The sequence below is a fragment of the Capsicum annuum genome, chromosome 6 (genome assembly GCF_002878395.1).
Source record: "Capsicum annuum cultivar UCD-10X-F1 chromosome 6, UCD10Xv1.1, whole genome shotgun sequence".
Classification (NCBI taxonomy): domain Eukaryota; kingdom Viridiplantae; phylum Streptophyta; class Magnoliopsida; order Solanales; family Solanaceae; genus Capsicum; species Capsicum annuum.
The window spans coordinates 62,845,581-62,859,990 of NC_061116.1; the positions used below are offsets into that span (position 1 = coordinate 62,845,581).

Below are 14,410 nucleotides of genomic sequence, written 5' to 3' on the forward strand. Positions count from 1 at the left end.
CTTCAACATTTTGGCTTCCTTTTTTTTTTTGCGTTAATGATAAGTATCCAAAGATTTTACTGGACCGACTAATATGAATTCACATAAAGTAGGCCCACTAACTAGGTAGTAAAATACTCCCTACCGAGAGGATGGTTTACAAAAAGGACCTTGAAGATGGGTGTTCTTAAACTTTTGACCTTTAAGGACAAAGCTTCAAGTTTTACAAATTTTGACATTTTGACTCTAAAGGTTTGCGTACGCATTGGTCTAGTAGGGATCAAGAGTTTAAGATAACTTATTTTCAAAATCACTATTTGTTATTTCCACTACCAAGAGTTTTTTCATAATTGAAATTGAACCCAAAACCTCTAGTTAAAGACTTAAAGATGGAGAAGGATCATCCCACCCAACCCTTCCAGACGATCTTCCATTTTACGTATTATCAATAAAGTTCCATAAGGCTGTTTTTACTGCTAAAAAGATTAGGTGGCCATTCTGAAGCTAATAAGATTCTTAAGTTCATGTGCATAATTATCCAGCAATTAATCAGTCCTTTAATTTCCTATTGAAAGAATTTTAGGAATTGAATTGAATTGTTCGCTTTTTGTTCCTGAATTATGCATGGTAACAAAGTCGCTTCTTAAGTGAAGCAAGGATAATGAAACACTTCTCTCGTTGGCAGTGGCAAAGACGAAAATTTCTTTAAAGAATATTCACGAATTATTCATTCAATATATATACATGTACACTAACTAATATTTAACCTATATAACTAAACATCCAATTTGGCATACAAAACTCCGTTCCCGAACACTAGCGTAGCCAGAATATCTAACATGCGGATTAAAACATGTGTAAAAATTTCCACATCTAGCATTTCCATATCACTTTTTTTTCATTATAGTAAAAGTCTAAAAGCTTTCTTACATGTGGCTCTGCCACTGCTATACACGGACAATGTAAGATATTTTTTTTTACATCATTAGATTATCTAAAAGGAAATTTCAATGACACTCATACCACAAAAAATCAAAATGGTTAACTTAAAAAATAAGACATACAACGTGCTATAATTGCTTAAAGCGTTGACACTGTAATTTGTTGTTTTACAACCTAGTATGTAAATTTATTCCTAGAGATTCAGAAAGAGAGTAGAAACTATTATTATTACTCGAATATCACTTAATGACATTTAAATATCCGAAAATAATCGGCTGGTTATACCACATAAAAAAAAAAAAGCAAACCGCTATGACCATAGCAAAGATATATAGCCATATGTTTTACATAATAATGCTGCAAATTACAATGCCATGCAGCATCATCCAGCTGCAATTTATAGCTTCAGAACTATCAGTTAATTATCATCGATCTTAAGTTAAATACAATTAGAAATGTCGTACAATTTCTATAAATTTATAATGTACACATATATATCTTCAGATATTTTTCAATCAATAAGGTACTGTACTTACTTAATTCATCCTATGATAATATTCATATTGTTGAGCAGTAACTTATTATTATTAGGTGGATTCACTTGACTTCATTTCCACAAATCAATTTGAGAACTTGAGGATGCTGTAGAGGTATTTTCCGGAGCCATTTCTTGCTTGTTCAAATTCATATCATCTCCCGTAACCTGAAATGTGTTTGGTGCATTTGGTGAATAGTTATTATTTTCATCTTCTTGGCTAAGTTGAGAAGCTACAAATTTGTCAAGTACTCGCCAATCAGTCACTTGATCTGCAACTTGGTTGTCATTATTTGCAAATGTAGGATGAACATGTTCTTGTGTGAGCAATGCGGGTCGATTAACGTTAAGATTGCCAAATATTGGCATTGAGCTGCAACCAGGAGGTTTTGCCACAAGTTTGGAATTAGTTTCTAAAAGAGGAAGTTGTTGAAGAAATTGATGATGAGGATTATGAGGTGGGATTTGGTAGTGCAAATTATCGAGTTCCTTCTTGAAATTAGGGTAATTATTAGGATAATGGTTGTAATTAATTTGAGGGTGTATTAGCTTGGGGGAGTCCATGTCTTGCATGAATGAAAGTTGATCATCGTACCAAATGGGTGACCCATGTTCACTAGTGTCCATTCTCATGCCAGCAGCTATTTTCTTCTTGAACACTCTACAGATAACCCATCCCTCTTCCTGTGCATATATGCGCAGCTTATTAACACAAAAAGTAAGTGTCTTTCTATCAGCACGATTCATTAAAATCTATATTCAGTGAATGAAAAAGCAATAAATTCACCAAAAAAAATAAGTTGTTTTATAAAGACATAAAAACAAAGTGCAAAATAATCCCTACAACATTAAATTGATGAGGAAGTTTGTTCAACAAAAGTCTAGGCATTTGGAAAATATTTGGTTGAGTTGTTTGAAATTGAAGTTTTAAAAAAGTTGTGGAGCGTTCAAATTGTGTTTATACATGAACATCTCTTAGATTTTTTATTTTTAGTTTTGTTTTGAATATTTGTGGATTGAGCCATTATTTTACTAGGAATACTCCTAATTAAGCTAGGATATCAATATTTACAAATATTGATGGCATTTGAATATTCTATGATATTATTTACTCTGATAAAAAGGGAAAGCGAGAAAAAGATGAAATTTTCTACCTCATAAATTAAGTAGCTTAATTTGTGCATATATCCAGTACTTATGTTCCATAATTATTTGGAAAGATTTTGTCCTCAACCATAAAGAAAGGAGTAACAAAATATTCCAGTTAGCTTGGTTCCATGAAAGAACTTATATTTTAAAATTAAAAAAAAAAATTATAAGCAATCGTCAAGGTTGTGAGCCTTGGTGTAGGGTTAGGCTTGACCCCTACCATGTCTCATGTTGTGAACTGAAGTATGGAATTACATTTAAGGAGAACTTACCTGAGGAGCACCATTTGGATCAGTCTCAAGTCGGTATTCATGCATAATAAAGTCAGATTTTTGACCATTTGGAGCCCTCCCTTTATAATACACCAATGTCTTTCTCATGCCAATCAAGTCGTGCTTTGAATATATTGCCTTGTCCCTTCCTGTTGCCTTCCAGAATCCTGCTGCTGTTGCTCTATTTGTTCTTGTTCCTGTTGGATATTTCTTGTCTTTGTGGCTGAAAAAGTACCAATCACTCTGTTCTTCTGCCCCCATTCTGCATAATTCTATTTACAATTTCATCCTCATGAGATTGAATTTTAATTTGGTTATGTTATGATTATCAAAATATACTTGTGTTTAATTTCTGTAAATAAAAATATTATAAATAAACTTTTCGACTACCAAATAAGTATAAATGTAGGTAAAAGTGCATACTCAACAAGTGAAATCAGTAACTTGAAAATTAATATGCTTCATTAGAGTAAAATATTATGATAATGCAAAGTTTTTTTAGATGATCAGAATATATAAGTTTAGTCCATTGGACATTACTATTGACGGTTAAATAAGTACCTTGAAGATCCCATGGCTCAATTTTGTAGAGATCGATGTCTTTAATGACATCAAGGTCAATCCTTCTGGAGGTGATTTTCTTCCTAAGGTAATAATCAACAAGTTCTTCATCAGTTGGGTGAAACCGGAAACCCGGAGGAACATGTGACAAGGAATTCATGATCTCTCACTCAAATGTACTATATATAACCTGCATTTTAATGGAACATGTCAGCATTGCTGTTAGATCAAAGCATGGAGATTAGATCAAAATATAAACAATAAATTTGTCTACTTTGTTTATATAGATTTATTTCCAAGATTTATACTAAGAAATTTCAATATATAGAGAGGGTGCAATTGACCAGTTTCTAAACTTTTAATCAATTTTTTAAAGTTCAATCACTTTAGTTACTTATTTATATAATTAACAAAGTACTACGAAAATCAGATGCTACACATGAATTGATCAACTCGAGCAATCTACATGAAACGCCAACAGAATTGATCAATATCAAGCTATGTAAAATTTCAATCAATTTTATTTGCACGTATCTATATTCTAAATGAATTTGAGATTAGTTTTCTTGTAGATCATGAGATGCAATAAAGAATATGTGAAGCCTAGCTGTTAAAATGAATATTGCTCATTAACCAGATAAATTAGATTAGTTCAAGCAATTGTTATGAGCAGTGCAAATTACATCCAAATGAAGAGGACAACAAGTGAATGATGATGAAAAAATTGATAAAGCCACAAAAAAGGGGGCAAAAAAACTGTATATAGTAATTTGAAATGCAATATAAAACTCCTACAAATTTGACACGAGTGCGTGGATCTAAATGAACTTCTTTTTTAAAAAAAAAAACGATATCGATAATCCTTTTTGATAATTGAAATTGAGTCCACTCTTGCCTTAGACAATAAGCATAATCTAATCGATTCTGCTACTTCTGTGTGGAATGATACAATTTATCTCAAATCATGAAATTTTAGGTTGTGGTTTACCACTTCATATAGGCATTTCGTTTCACATGCTTAATATTCTTCAACTATTTGTTTGGTTAATTAAGTTAAGAGGTTATGGAAAAGAATAACAAAGTACAATCATTGTTTAAGTACTATAAAGAGGGGATTGTGCAATTCCTCAAGGAAAAAAATTAGTACAATCAATATTATTTTTAATTAGCAAAAAATAAGAACAAAATGAAATCTTCAGTGATCCATTTAACTTCTTGTTTGGTTAATTAACAGGTTATGGAAAAGAATAAAAAATGATACCAAGAACGAGTGACTTCTATTTCAAGATTACAAGTAATAATTTGAAGAACAACAAAGAGCACATTTCCTAGAGCACATATATTAGTAGATCTATGAGCTCATTAATAGAGGTAATTACTAGTTAATCAACTCCCAATCAATCTTTTTCCTTTTTTTAAAAAAAAAAAAAAGGAAAACCATAACTAGGTCTCTTAAGACAGATATTTAAACGCACACACTACAACTTATATAAGACTTATATGTGTAAGTATTGATGTGAATTTACCAAAAAATATGGGTGACGCCTTAAAGTTCATTGATGAAAATGGATTTTTCTGAGGTCCTTATATAATATAACTCACTTTTTCTCGAAATCTTGGTCTTGCAATTCAATTTCAATGTCTCCTTCGATCCAGTCCCTATATGTACTAAGAATAAAATTAAACAAGAAGATATTAACCCACAACATACAAGAGAAAGAGAAAGAAACCTTCTCGGAGCCAATTTCACATGAAACTAAACATCATTAAAATTTATCGCTCCATATAGATGTAGCTTTATGGCTATGGATTATTTGAATTTAGAATTTACAATATGGAGTATATACAGATATATACCTAAGAACCTACTAAAGATTATTAAATATTAAATTTAAACCCATAATTTAACAATATAACGAGTCCAGTACTAATAAATTTCAAAAGAATTAATCTATTAAACTTAAATCATGAATATACCTCCATTTTAAATAATACTTTGTCATAGAGAGAAATAAAGAAATTAAGAAAAGTAACAAGACCTTGTTTGATGAAACAAGCCTTAATTTCCAAATGAACAGATCTGAGTAGAGTTAATATTTGCCAGCACAGTACAGACTCAAGGTGGCAGACAAGTGATCAAGAGGAAGTTGCAGGTATTGTAGTCCAAAGTTCAGCGATCTCCAACACGAAGAAAAGGGTCAATAATAGAAAAAGACAAAGAGAAGAGACAGGAAAAGACCAAAAAACACTAGAAAAATCAAAGCTTTATCCTCGGGAATTGGAACCCTTTTAGCTAGCTCCTAGAAAACAAAAGGGGGATTTGGAGTTTGGGTGTCTTTTGGACCAAATCCCGAGGACAGAATAGATTGAGAATGAGACTTGAAAATGAACTTAAGAAGAAGAAAAAAAATTTAAAGGGGCAGAGAGAGTGGAAGAAGGATGAAGAAATACGGTTATATAAAGGCACGCCCCACCAAACAAATAAACCCTAATGATGAAGGATCTGTTTACTAGTAGTAAAATAGCTAGCCTTATACTTTAAATTTATTTATTAATTCCATGCTTTCATTGTCTCTTTCTCCATCTATCAACATCATATAGTATGAGCTGAATTGCTGGGAAAGCTTTAGGGCGCGCGATAAAAGGTGGCGCAAAATTGGTACAAACAGAAATTAAGAGACAGGGACAGAAGCATCGTGTGGGCAACTGCCACCTCCATTCACCCGCCATTGATTATGACCCTCTTCTCTCTTACACCTGTGTTTCAATTTATATATATAGCTTGTTTGACTTGACACCAAATTTAAGAAAGAAAGGTAAGATTTTTAAAATTTATATCTAAAATAACTCATAGATAATTGTTGGCAATAAATCATTTCATAGTAAAATAGGTAATTTAAAATTAAATTATTACTTAATATACAAATATTTATTCTTTTTGAAACCAAATAAAGAAAAGTAAATCATATAAATTGAAAGAGATGGAGTTTTACTTTTAAGTCTGTTTTAGTTTTTAATTAGTTAATAGCCTGTAGTCTATCGACATCACTCATTCATGAAGAGAATGTTTTCCTTTCAATTATTAAGTCCCTCTTTTTGGATGTTACAAAAGAAAGAAGGGTAAACGGGGTCAATAACACTAATGGCACAGACCAATCAGCTTAATTAGATTGAGTGGGTCTCCATTTAAGATATTAAAAAGGACTTTGCAGCTAAAATAAATCAGTTTGAGTTATATCTGTCATCCCACAAATATCTATATATGATTTGTAATTTTGAAGATAAATAAGTTTTTTTGTTTGGGTCAATCAACCAAATATATTCTACAAGTGTACACAATAATAGATAAAAGTGGACTCATAATGTATATATATAACTTAAACCTCGATCAACATGGGTTGTGGTGCAGTGGATGGGGCTGCTGAACCTTTAAACAGAGAAAACTTTGTTGGGAGCGCTGGCACCTTAATGGATCCTGCAAGACGAGATTCGGATTAGTCGGGGCTCCAATGCAGATACCGGACACGGGGAAAAAAATAACTTAAAACTCTTTATACAATCATTTTACATTTATGACTGCATCATAATTTTATCATTTACTAAATTTTGTCTAACCCCAATCTAAATGGCTAAGTCCTGATGCAGTTCACTTATAAGATAATTGAGATATATCTTTATTTGAGATATATCTTTATTATATTTATTAGTTATAGTGGATTAAGTTATATATGCTAGTAGTTTACACAAACATAATTTTCTTTTTAGTAATAAAATGTGACATGTTATTGTTTTTATCATTTACGAATTAATGTTTATCATACAGATTTACCTGTAATTTCATAAATAACGTTATTCTGCAATTTCTTTTCTCAAGCTACCAATTATGCATAAACTTCATTAAATTTTTAACTAGTAATCTAATAAAAATGACAATTAACTTGTTATAACTGGTTAAACTACAATGTCAATATAATAAAACCTTTATTATTTCAGTTTATATAACTACAGTCCAAAATGAATATGCAATAAAATGTTTTAAGCATCTTTTTATTATTTTATGCTGGTGGCGCTATGGAACTGTGTCCGCGAAGGAATTTAAGGATTTTTGACTTTTGCTTGTCTAAAAGGGGTAAAAGATTGCTCAAACAGTTGCCAACAATATCCTTTGTCCTTGTACCTAGCTACCTTTTCTTCCCCATTACTGAAAATTTTGCAACTTGGGCCAACAAGCTAGCGATTCATGAATCATGCTAATAAGTCTTTAATTCACTGCAGTATACATCCTTTTGCACATATCTGTCTATCGTACAATAGTATGTCACTTTTTTCTTTTCTTATCTTCACTTAATAATATTCTAACCATTGTTCCTCTATTGTGATATAGTACTAAAAAATCATTTAAAAATATAGGAGCACATTTGGTAGGAGAGATAATAACTCGGAAAAAACTGGCAAAATTATATTTTGGCAAAACTATTTTGTCATATAACCACTTGTTATTTTAATTTTTAGGGTTAGAGTTAAAAGAGTGGGGAAAAGTTGTAAAAGTGGGGCCCACATATGGGCCAAGGGATCTTTTCATCATTTTTACAACTTTGTAAATTTAATATAATACACCTAACACCCTCTACTTATTCCCATATAAAAAAAAAAAACTCTCTCTCTTCTTCAATTCTCTCCAACTCCTGCTATTCCCAACAAGCTCCTCCCAAAACGCCATTTTCATCTCTCCTTCTTCTCCAGCTGCTAAGGGTTCGTCGTTGCTTTATTAGGTTAGTTAAAAAAAAGTTTTGATTATTTTTAGATCCATTTAAAAGGGCTTCACTTCTAATCGATTCGTAGTGATGTAGAAAAAAAAATTGAATTTGGTTGATTAAATAGTTAAATATGAGAATTTTATAGGTAATTAATTTGATTCCGAAGCAATGGTTGAGGTTTTATTCGACAGCTTTGACAGATTTTTTCGTCGATCACGGTGTTGAATTTTGAATTTTTTGTTAAGGAGTTTTGGTTTAGTTCTGTTTTTTTTAGCAACGAAGTATTGAATGGTGGGATAATTGTTATTTTAAGACTTATTTTGGTAATTTGATTCAAACGGTGATCTGTTTCTGTCCGTAAACCTGTGGTCTATGAAATGAGAATGCCCTAGATTGAAATCAATTTTTAGACATATGAAATTCTTTTAAAATATGATTGCTGAAATAGTGAAAATTTAAAGATTAATAGCTAATTAGTTTGATTTGTAGCACTAGTTTGATTTTTAGCAATAGTTGAGTTTTGATACTGCATGTTGGATTTTGGTTCAGTTATGATATTTTTGTGTAGTAAACTGTGTAATGGTGGGGTATTTCTTAGTTTTTGGGGGGGTTTCATTTGAGCATTGAGTTATTTCTGTTGGTAGACTTGTGGTCTATGAACTGAAAATGGAAAATTTGTTGTGTTGGTATAGATTCTATTGAAAATGACAAAAAAAGACCCATTGATAAACATAAAGTTGATACCGCATCTGATTTTGCTGGTAGCAATAGAAAAAGAAAAGTTGAGGGAGTTGAAAATGTCTCAAAAAGGAAGAAAATTGAAGAGCCAGTATCCGAATCAGATTTAGAGTTAAAGGAGATAAGTGAATGCGTCGATTCTTGTGAAGATGTTGCCAAGAGCAGTGCTAGTGGTGATAGTGAAGAGAGCGAGAGAAGTGGAAGAAATAGTGCTGATGGGGATAATGATCCGTTGTCCGTTTCATCTTGTTCAAGGTTCATTTTCGTGAAGCGGTATGACCTTCGAACGATAATGGATGAGGTTAGATCTTTCCCAGCAAAGATATCAGTCAGATCAAGAATGGCTGCTTATCGAGAATTTAAGCAAGTTCTTGTCAACCAGGAGTTGAAGAAAAGATTCAAGCATTCCTGATTTGGACACTTGAGAAATCTACCAAAACATCTCAAATTCAATAGGCAGTTGGTCCATTATTTGTTGTTGCGATGCGTCAAGTCAAATAAGATGCATCATGAAAGATGGTTCTGCGTTAACAACAAGCCTGCTTGGTTTGGCTTGAAAGAGTTTTGTTTAATCACCAAGTTGAACTGCTCATCATACCCCAGTGAATAAAAAATAAAAAAGGTGTTAGCCAAGGGAGAGCATTTTTGCTTTAAGGTGATGAAAAATAAAAACATTATGGAGGACAACTTGTTACACTTGATCAGAGAAAATAAATTAAATGAGGAGCAGAAGTTTAAGTATTGTTTACTGTAGTTCTTGCACACCATGTTGCGTGCAAAAGATTCGACGAAGGTTGTCGAAACAAAACTGATTCAAATGGTCAATTCTTTAAGTTTTTTCGAGAGTTATCCGTGGGGGAAAAAAGACATTTCAACTGACCATGGACTATCTGGAGAATAAAAGTGACCTAAAGAAGCTGGGGGGATTATTTGATGAGAAGCAGAAGGCATCCTATGCTCTATTCGGATTTCCCTAGACATTCATGATATCTACCATCAACCCTTTAGTGAGATTATCATAGATTCGTGTTTTATTTATACTCTGTCATAGACTCTGAGTTATTTTTTCACTACTGTACTGCTTACAGATTTGGATCTATGAGGTCTTTCCTCATCTTGGAAAATTTGCTGAAAAATTAATGGATGAGCCCTTTTTCCATTTTCCGCATCCTCAGATAACACACTACAAAAAGTGACAAAATAATCGAAGGCGACCCATTCAAGTATAGATACAAATTTACCAAGGTATGAACTTATTTTTTATTATGCAATAATACTACTGTTGTATCGAATGTTATGTAATTATTAATGATTTTTTGTAGAATGTGCACCCGTACATCATCCCTACTGTTCGTGAGACGAAGATGGATTACATGGTTACGTTTAAGCCATATATGAACGAGGTGAAGAATAACTTCCTCGATGGCTTGAAGAAAGATTTACAAGGGGTGACTCTCCTTACTTCAAATAAGGATAGTGATAATGATGGGGATTTGGGTGGTAATCCCATTGGAGTACGTATTGGTGATGATGCTTCTCTGAGTACCTCCAAAGATATAGCGGGCACATCTATCGATGGGGATCTTCATAAGCATATTGCTATGCTCGAGGAAACGGTATTAGATATTGTTACCTATATCAAATAAAAAGACTGAAGAAAAAAAAATGAGCGATAACATGAGCGAGGTAACTTCATTTAATAATTAATGTAGTTAATGAATTTTTAGCTTTAAATATTAGTAACACTTTGTAATATGATGACACATTTCATGTGGACCTTCAAAAATTGGAGAGGAATGAAGAAGGAGAAAAAAGGAGCAAAATGGATAAGTTGGTCACTGTTGTGGCAGAATAGAAAAAAGAAAAAGAAATAAAGGATGAAGAAGAAAAAATGGAAGAAGATAAGAGCCAATAAGAAACTGGAAAAGAAGCAGCTACAGAAGAAGAAGAAGAAGAAGAAGAAGAAGAAGAAGAAACTGAAAAAGAAGCAGCAACAGTTGAAGAAAAAGGCAAGAAAAAAGAAGAAGCTGAAAAAGAAGTAGCAGCAGTTGAAGAAGAAGGCACGAAAAAAAAGAAGTTGGGAAAATAGCAGCAGCTGATGAAGAAGAAAAAGAAGCTGACAAAGAAGAAGCTGAGAAAACTGCAGCAGGTGAAGAAAAAGATGAAGTTGAGGAAGAAAATGAAGGTGAGAAAGAAGCAGTTGCAGCGGGTAAAGAAAATAAGGTGAGAAAGAAGCAGTTGTTGCAGGTGAAGAAACAAAAAAAGCTGAGGAAGAAGCAATAGCTGTTGCAGATGTTGAAAAAGAAGGTGATGAAGATGAAGATGGAATGGAAGAAATAACAGACAAAGAAGAAGGAGAAGACAAAAAAATGGACAAAAAGAAGAAAAAGAAGAAGCAGACAAAAATGTGGTCATGAATATCGTTGATGAAATCAACAATAACTTTTCTAATGATGAGGGAAATGGGAAAAAAGACATTTGAATGCTAATATTGTTAATGTGTTGAATGATCAGTTGTTAGGATATGGACAAATATTTTTTTATTTGACAAATATGGAAGTTGAATGATCTGTCAGTAGGATATTAGAAACATTCTTTTATTCTATGAAAGTTTTTATGATTCTGCACTGAATCTGCTTTTATCAAACTGTTTTGTTGCATGAAATTTGAATATGCATTGTGTTGTCATAATTGGTACAGTGTATGGTTGACATCATAGAATGCATATTTAATCATTCGTATACTACTTGCATAGTCTATCATTACCATGCTACTCGAATTTAAGTTCATGTGTTGTTTGATCGACTATGATTTTATGAAAAATAGTATTAACATTATAGAAAAATAGAAGTATTATTATTTATTCAATATCACTACATCTATTTTACATTTTTTTCAAAGAACGAATGCTAGCATTATAGTACATAACGTCATTTTTAAGCCATTCTTCTTTTCTTCGGCCAAAATCAATTTTTGTTTTAGTTGATCCCTCTCTATTCGGGTGTCATGTATCAATACTTTAAAGTGATTCCTCTGCTCTTTGGCTTCTTTGAACAAACTCATGAGAAAATTTCTATTTTCTTCGCATTCTTGGAGCCTTTGTAGTAGATTAAATTTTGTCAAGCCATGAAAATTTGATGTCTCGGGTCCTGGTCTCAACGTTGATGGACTATTTGGAGGTGATAACTCATCAATCCATTTAAAAAACGAGCATGCGCCATCATCCTAGAAAAAAATAATAATTACATAACGATTTACTTAACTTTATAAAAAAAGACATACACGGCTCATCTGCGCAATTGTACAGTTATAAAATTTGTGATCTGGATTTGAGTCTGTGCATGACGTCTTCAAGACAGCCGCATTCCCACAATGACAAATTAGAGTCTTTATAGAATTGGATGTTTGAGATACTTGAGACATTGTTGAATTTTAAAATAAAAATAAAGTGGATGAAATAAAATAATGAGGGGTGGAGGATTTTATATATGAAGGAAAAAAGAAGTGTTAACACTGAAGGTGTACAAAATTAGCCGTTTGTTACCGTTGGAACAGTAATTGTATTTTTTGAAATATTGGTGACACTAAATAGACTGTCGTAGATCATGACCTATGTCAGTCATCAACGAGATGCTAAAGTCTACCGTAGACACTCGTAATCGATGGACCCTCAATAACATGTTTAAAAAAATAGTAAAAAATATACTTGTTCTTTGAGAGTCCATCGATTCATTTGGTCTACTGTAGACTTACACCGTTAGGAGTGTATCGATTGATCTCCTGATTATGCGTAGACCACGGTGATCTATTTACACTGCTATAGATCATCACTTGGATGTTGTTCAAAAATGAATAAATAAAGTAAAAATAAATATAGTGTGAGTTTCTACACATATGAAGGAGTGTAAACAAGTCACACAATCATATTAGAGCTTATACAAATTAGGGGCGGTGAATTAAGGAGTATGTGGATGGATAGTGGTTGAACATACAATATGATAAGAGTAATATTTGTTAAAGCACAAGTATGTATTGAGGATGATGATTGTTCAACCACTATCCATTCCATATACTCTTTTGATTTGGGGATGGTGCTTGAAGGAGTATGTGGAATGTGTAGTCATCAAATACAATCATCGTCCTTAAAACATACTTGTGCTTTGACAAACAATACTCTTAGGATATTGTTTGTTCAACCACTACCCATCCACACACTCCTTAATTCATCACCCCTAATTTGTATAAGCTTTAATATGATTATATAACTTGTTTACACTCCTTCATATGTGTAGAAAGCTACACTATATTTATTTTTAATTTATTTATTCATTTTTGAACAACATCCAAGTGATGGTCTATAGCAGTGCACATAGATCACCGTGGTCTACGCATAATTAGGAGATCAATCAATGCACTCCTAACGGTGGAAGTCTACGGTGGACCAAACGAATAGATGGACCCTCAAAGCACAAGTATATTTTTTACATGAATTTGACATGGGTCAACATCGACAGCAGTCTATTAAGTGTCACCAACAGTTCAAGATTATCTATTCAAATCATTTTTAATTTAATTATTTTTTTTCACCAGCCCCAAAACATGTTATTATCTGTTTAAATTATTTTTAATTTAATTATTTTCTTTCACCAGCCCCAAAACATGTGATTATCTATTTAAATCTTTTTTAATTTAATTATTTTCTTCCACCAGCTCTAAAACATGTTATTATCTGTTTAAATTATTTTTAATTTAATTATTTTATTTCACCAGCCCCAAAATATGTTATTATCTGTTTAAATCATTTTTAATTTAATTATTTTATTTCACTAGCCCTAAAACATGTTATTATCTGTTTAAATCATTTTTAATTAAACTATTTTTCTTTCAAACTATAAGCTACTGATGGCCCACCGATTCATATAGTTTATGATCGACTACTATGTTCGGTCGAGGACTGACGAAGTATAAGATTGATGATAGACTATATATAATTTTTTACTCTTCTTGAATTTAATCGTCAATCTATAGTAATGTTCATTGAACAAGGAATAAATATTTGAAAAGTTATTTGTACAAAAGAATAACCAACACAAAAAGAAACAATCACAAAAAAAGGGAAAACATAATTTTGAAACTGAAATACTTATATTCAACTTGTTCACTGCATTACATTCATTTTCAGCAAAAAGGGCAAAATAGAAGAAGCTTTCTTCTAACAAAATCCTACTAAGAAAGCTTCTTCAGCAATGAACAATACAAAAAAAAACTTAAAAACATAATCATTCATAAAAACCTAAACTAAATTAGGGGGATGGTGGGGGGTGATATAGTCGTTATCGTCCATTCCAAGCCTCTCCAGAATTGCCCGAAGGAAACGAGCAATACGTCTGAGATCACACTCTAAGTACACTCGGTATTTGCCCAGGCCCCGAAAAAGCTGATCAAAATTATTTCATAACAGCAGCAGATCATAGTGA

At 32.3% G+C, this 14,410-nt stretch overlaps 1 protein-coding gene across 5 annotated transcripts; it reads right to left on the minus strand.

Annotated features, from left to right (window-relative positions):
* Positions 1-1,218: 1,218 nt before the first annotated feature.
* On the minus strand, positions 1,219-5,914 carry LOC107875045 (NAC domain-containing protein 7). 5 transcript variants are annotated; one of them, XM_016721691.2, is made up of 5 exons: positions 5,478-5,914; positions 5,041-5,097; positions 3,439-3,628; positions 2,878-3,149; positions 1,219-2,140 (listed from the first exon to the last, which is right to left on the minus strand). In XM_016721691.2, the coding sequence occupies exons 3-5, from the start codon at positions 3,596-3,598 to the stop codon at positions 1,529-1,531; spliced, it is 1,044 nt and encodes a 347-aa protein (XP_016577177.1). In that variant the 5' UTR covers positions 3,599-3,628; positions 5,041-5,097; positions 5,478-5,914; the 3' UTR covers positions 1,219-1,528. The 5 variants fall into 5 exon arrangements, with proteins under 5 accessions (XP_016577177.1, XP_047270695.1, XP_016577178.1 ...); XM_047414739.1 differs by having other exon boundaries at positions 4,965-5,097; XM_016721692.2 differs by having other exon boundaries at positions 5,041-5,106.
* Between the last annotated feature and the right edge of the window lie 8,496 nt (positions 5,915-14,410).

Bases quoted from the DNA above. Each gene is read 5' to 3' on its own strand.
- LOC107875045 (XM_016721689.2), bottom strand. From the start codon at position 3,598: ATGAATTCCTTGTCACATGTTCCTCCGGGTTTCCGGTTTCACCCAACT. The intron at 3,150-3,438 runs GTACTTATTTAA...AATTGTAAATAG, and splicing joins TGAGCCATGGGATCTTCAAG to AATTATGCAGAATGGGGGCA. The intron at 2,141-2,877 runs GTAAGTTCTCCT...ATATATGCACAG, and splicing joins ATCCAAATGGTGCTCCTCAG to GAAGAGGGATGGGTTATCTG.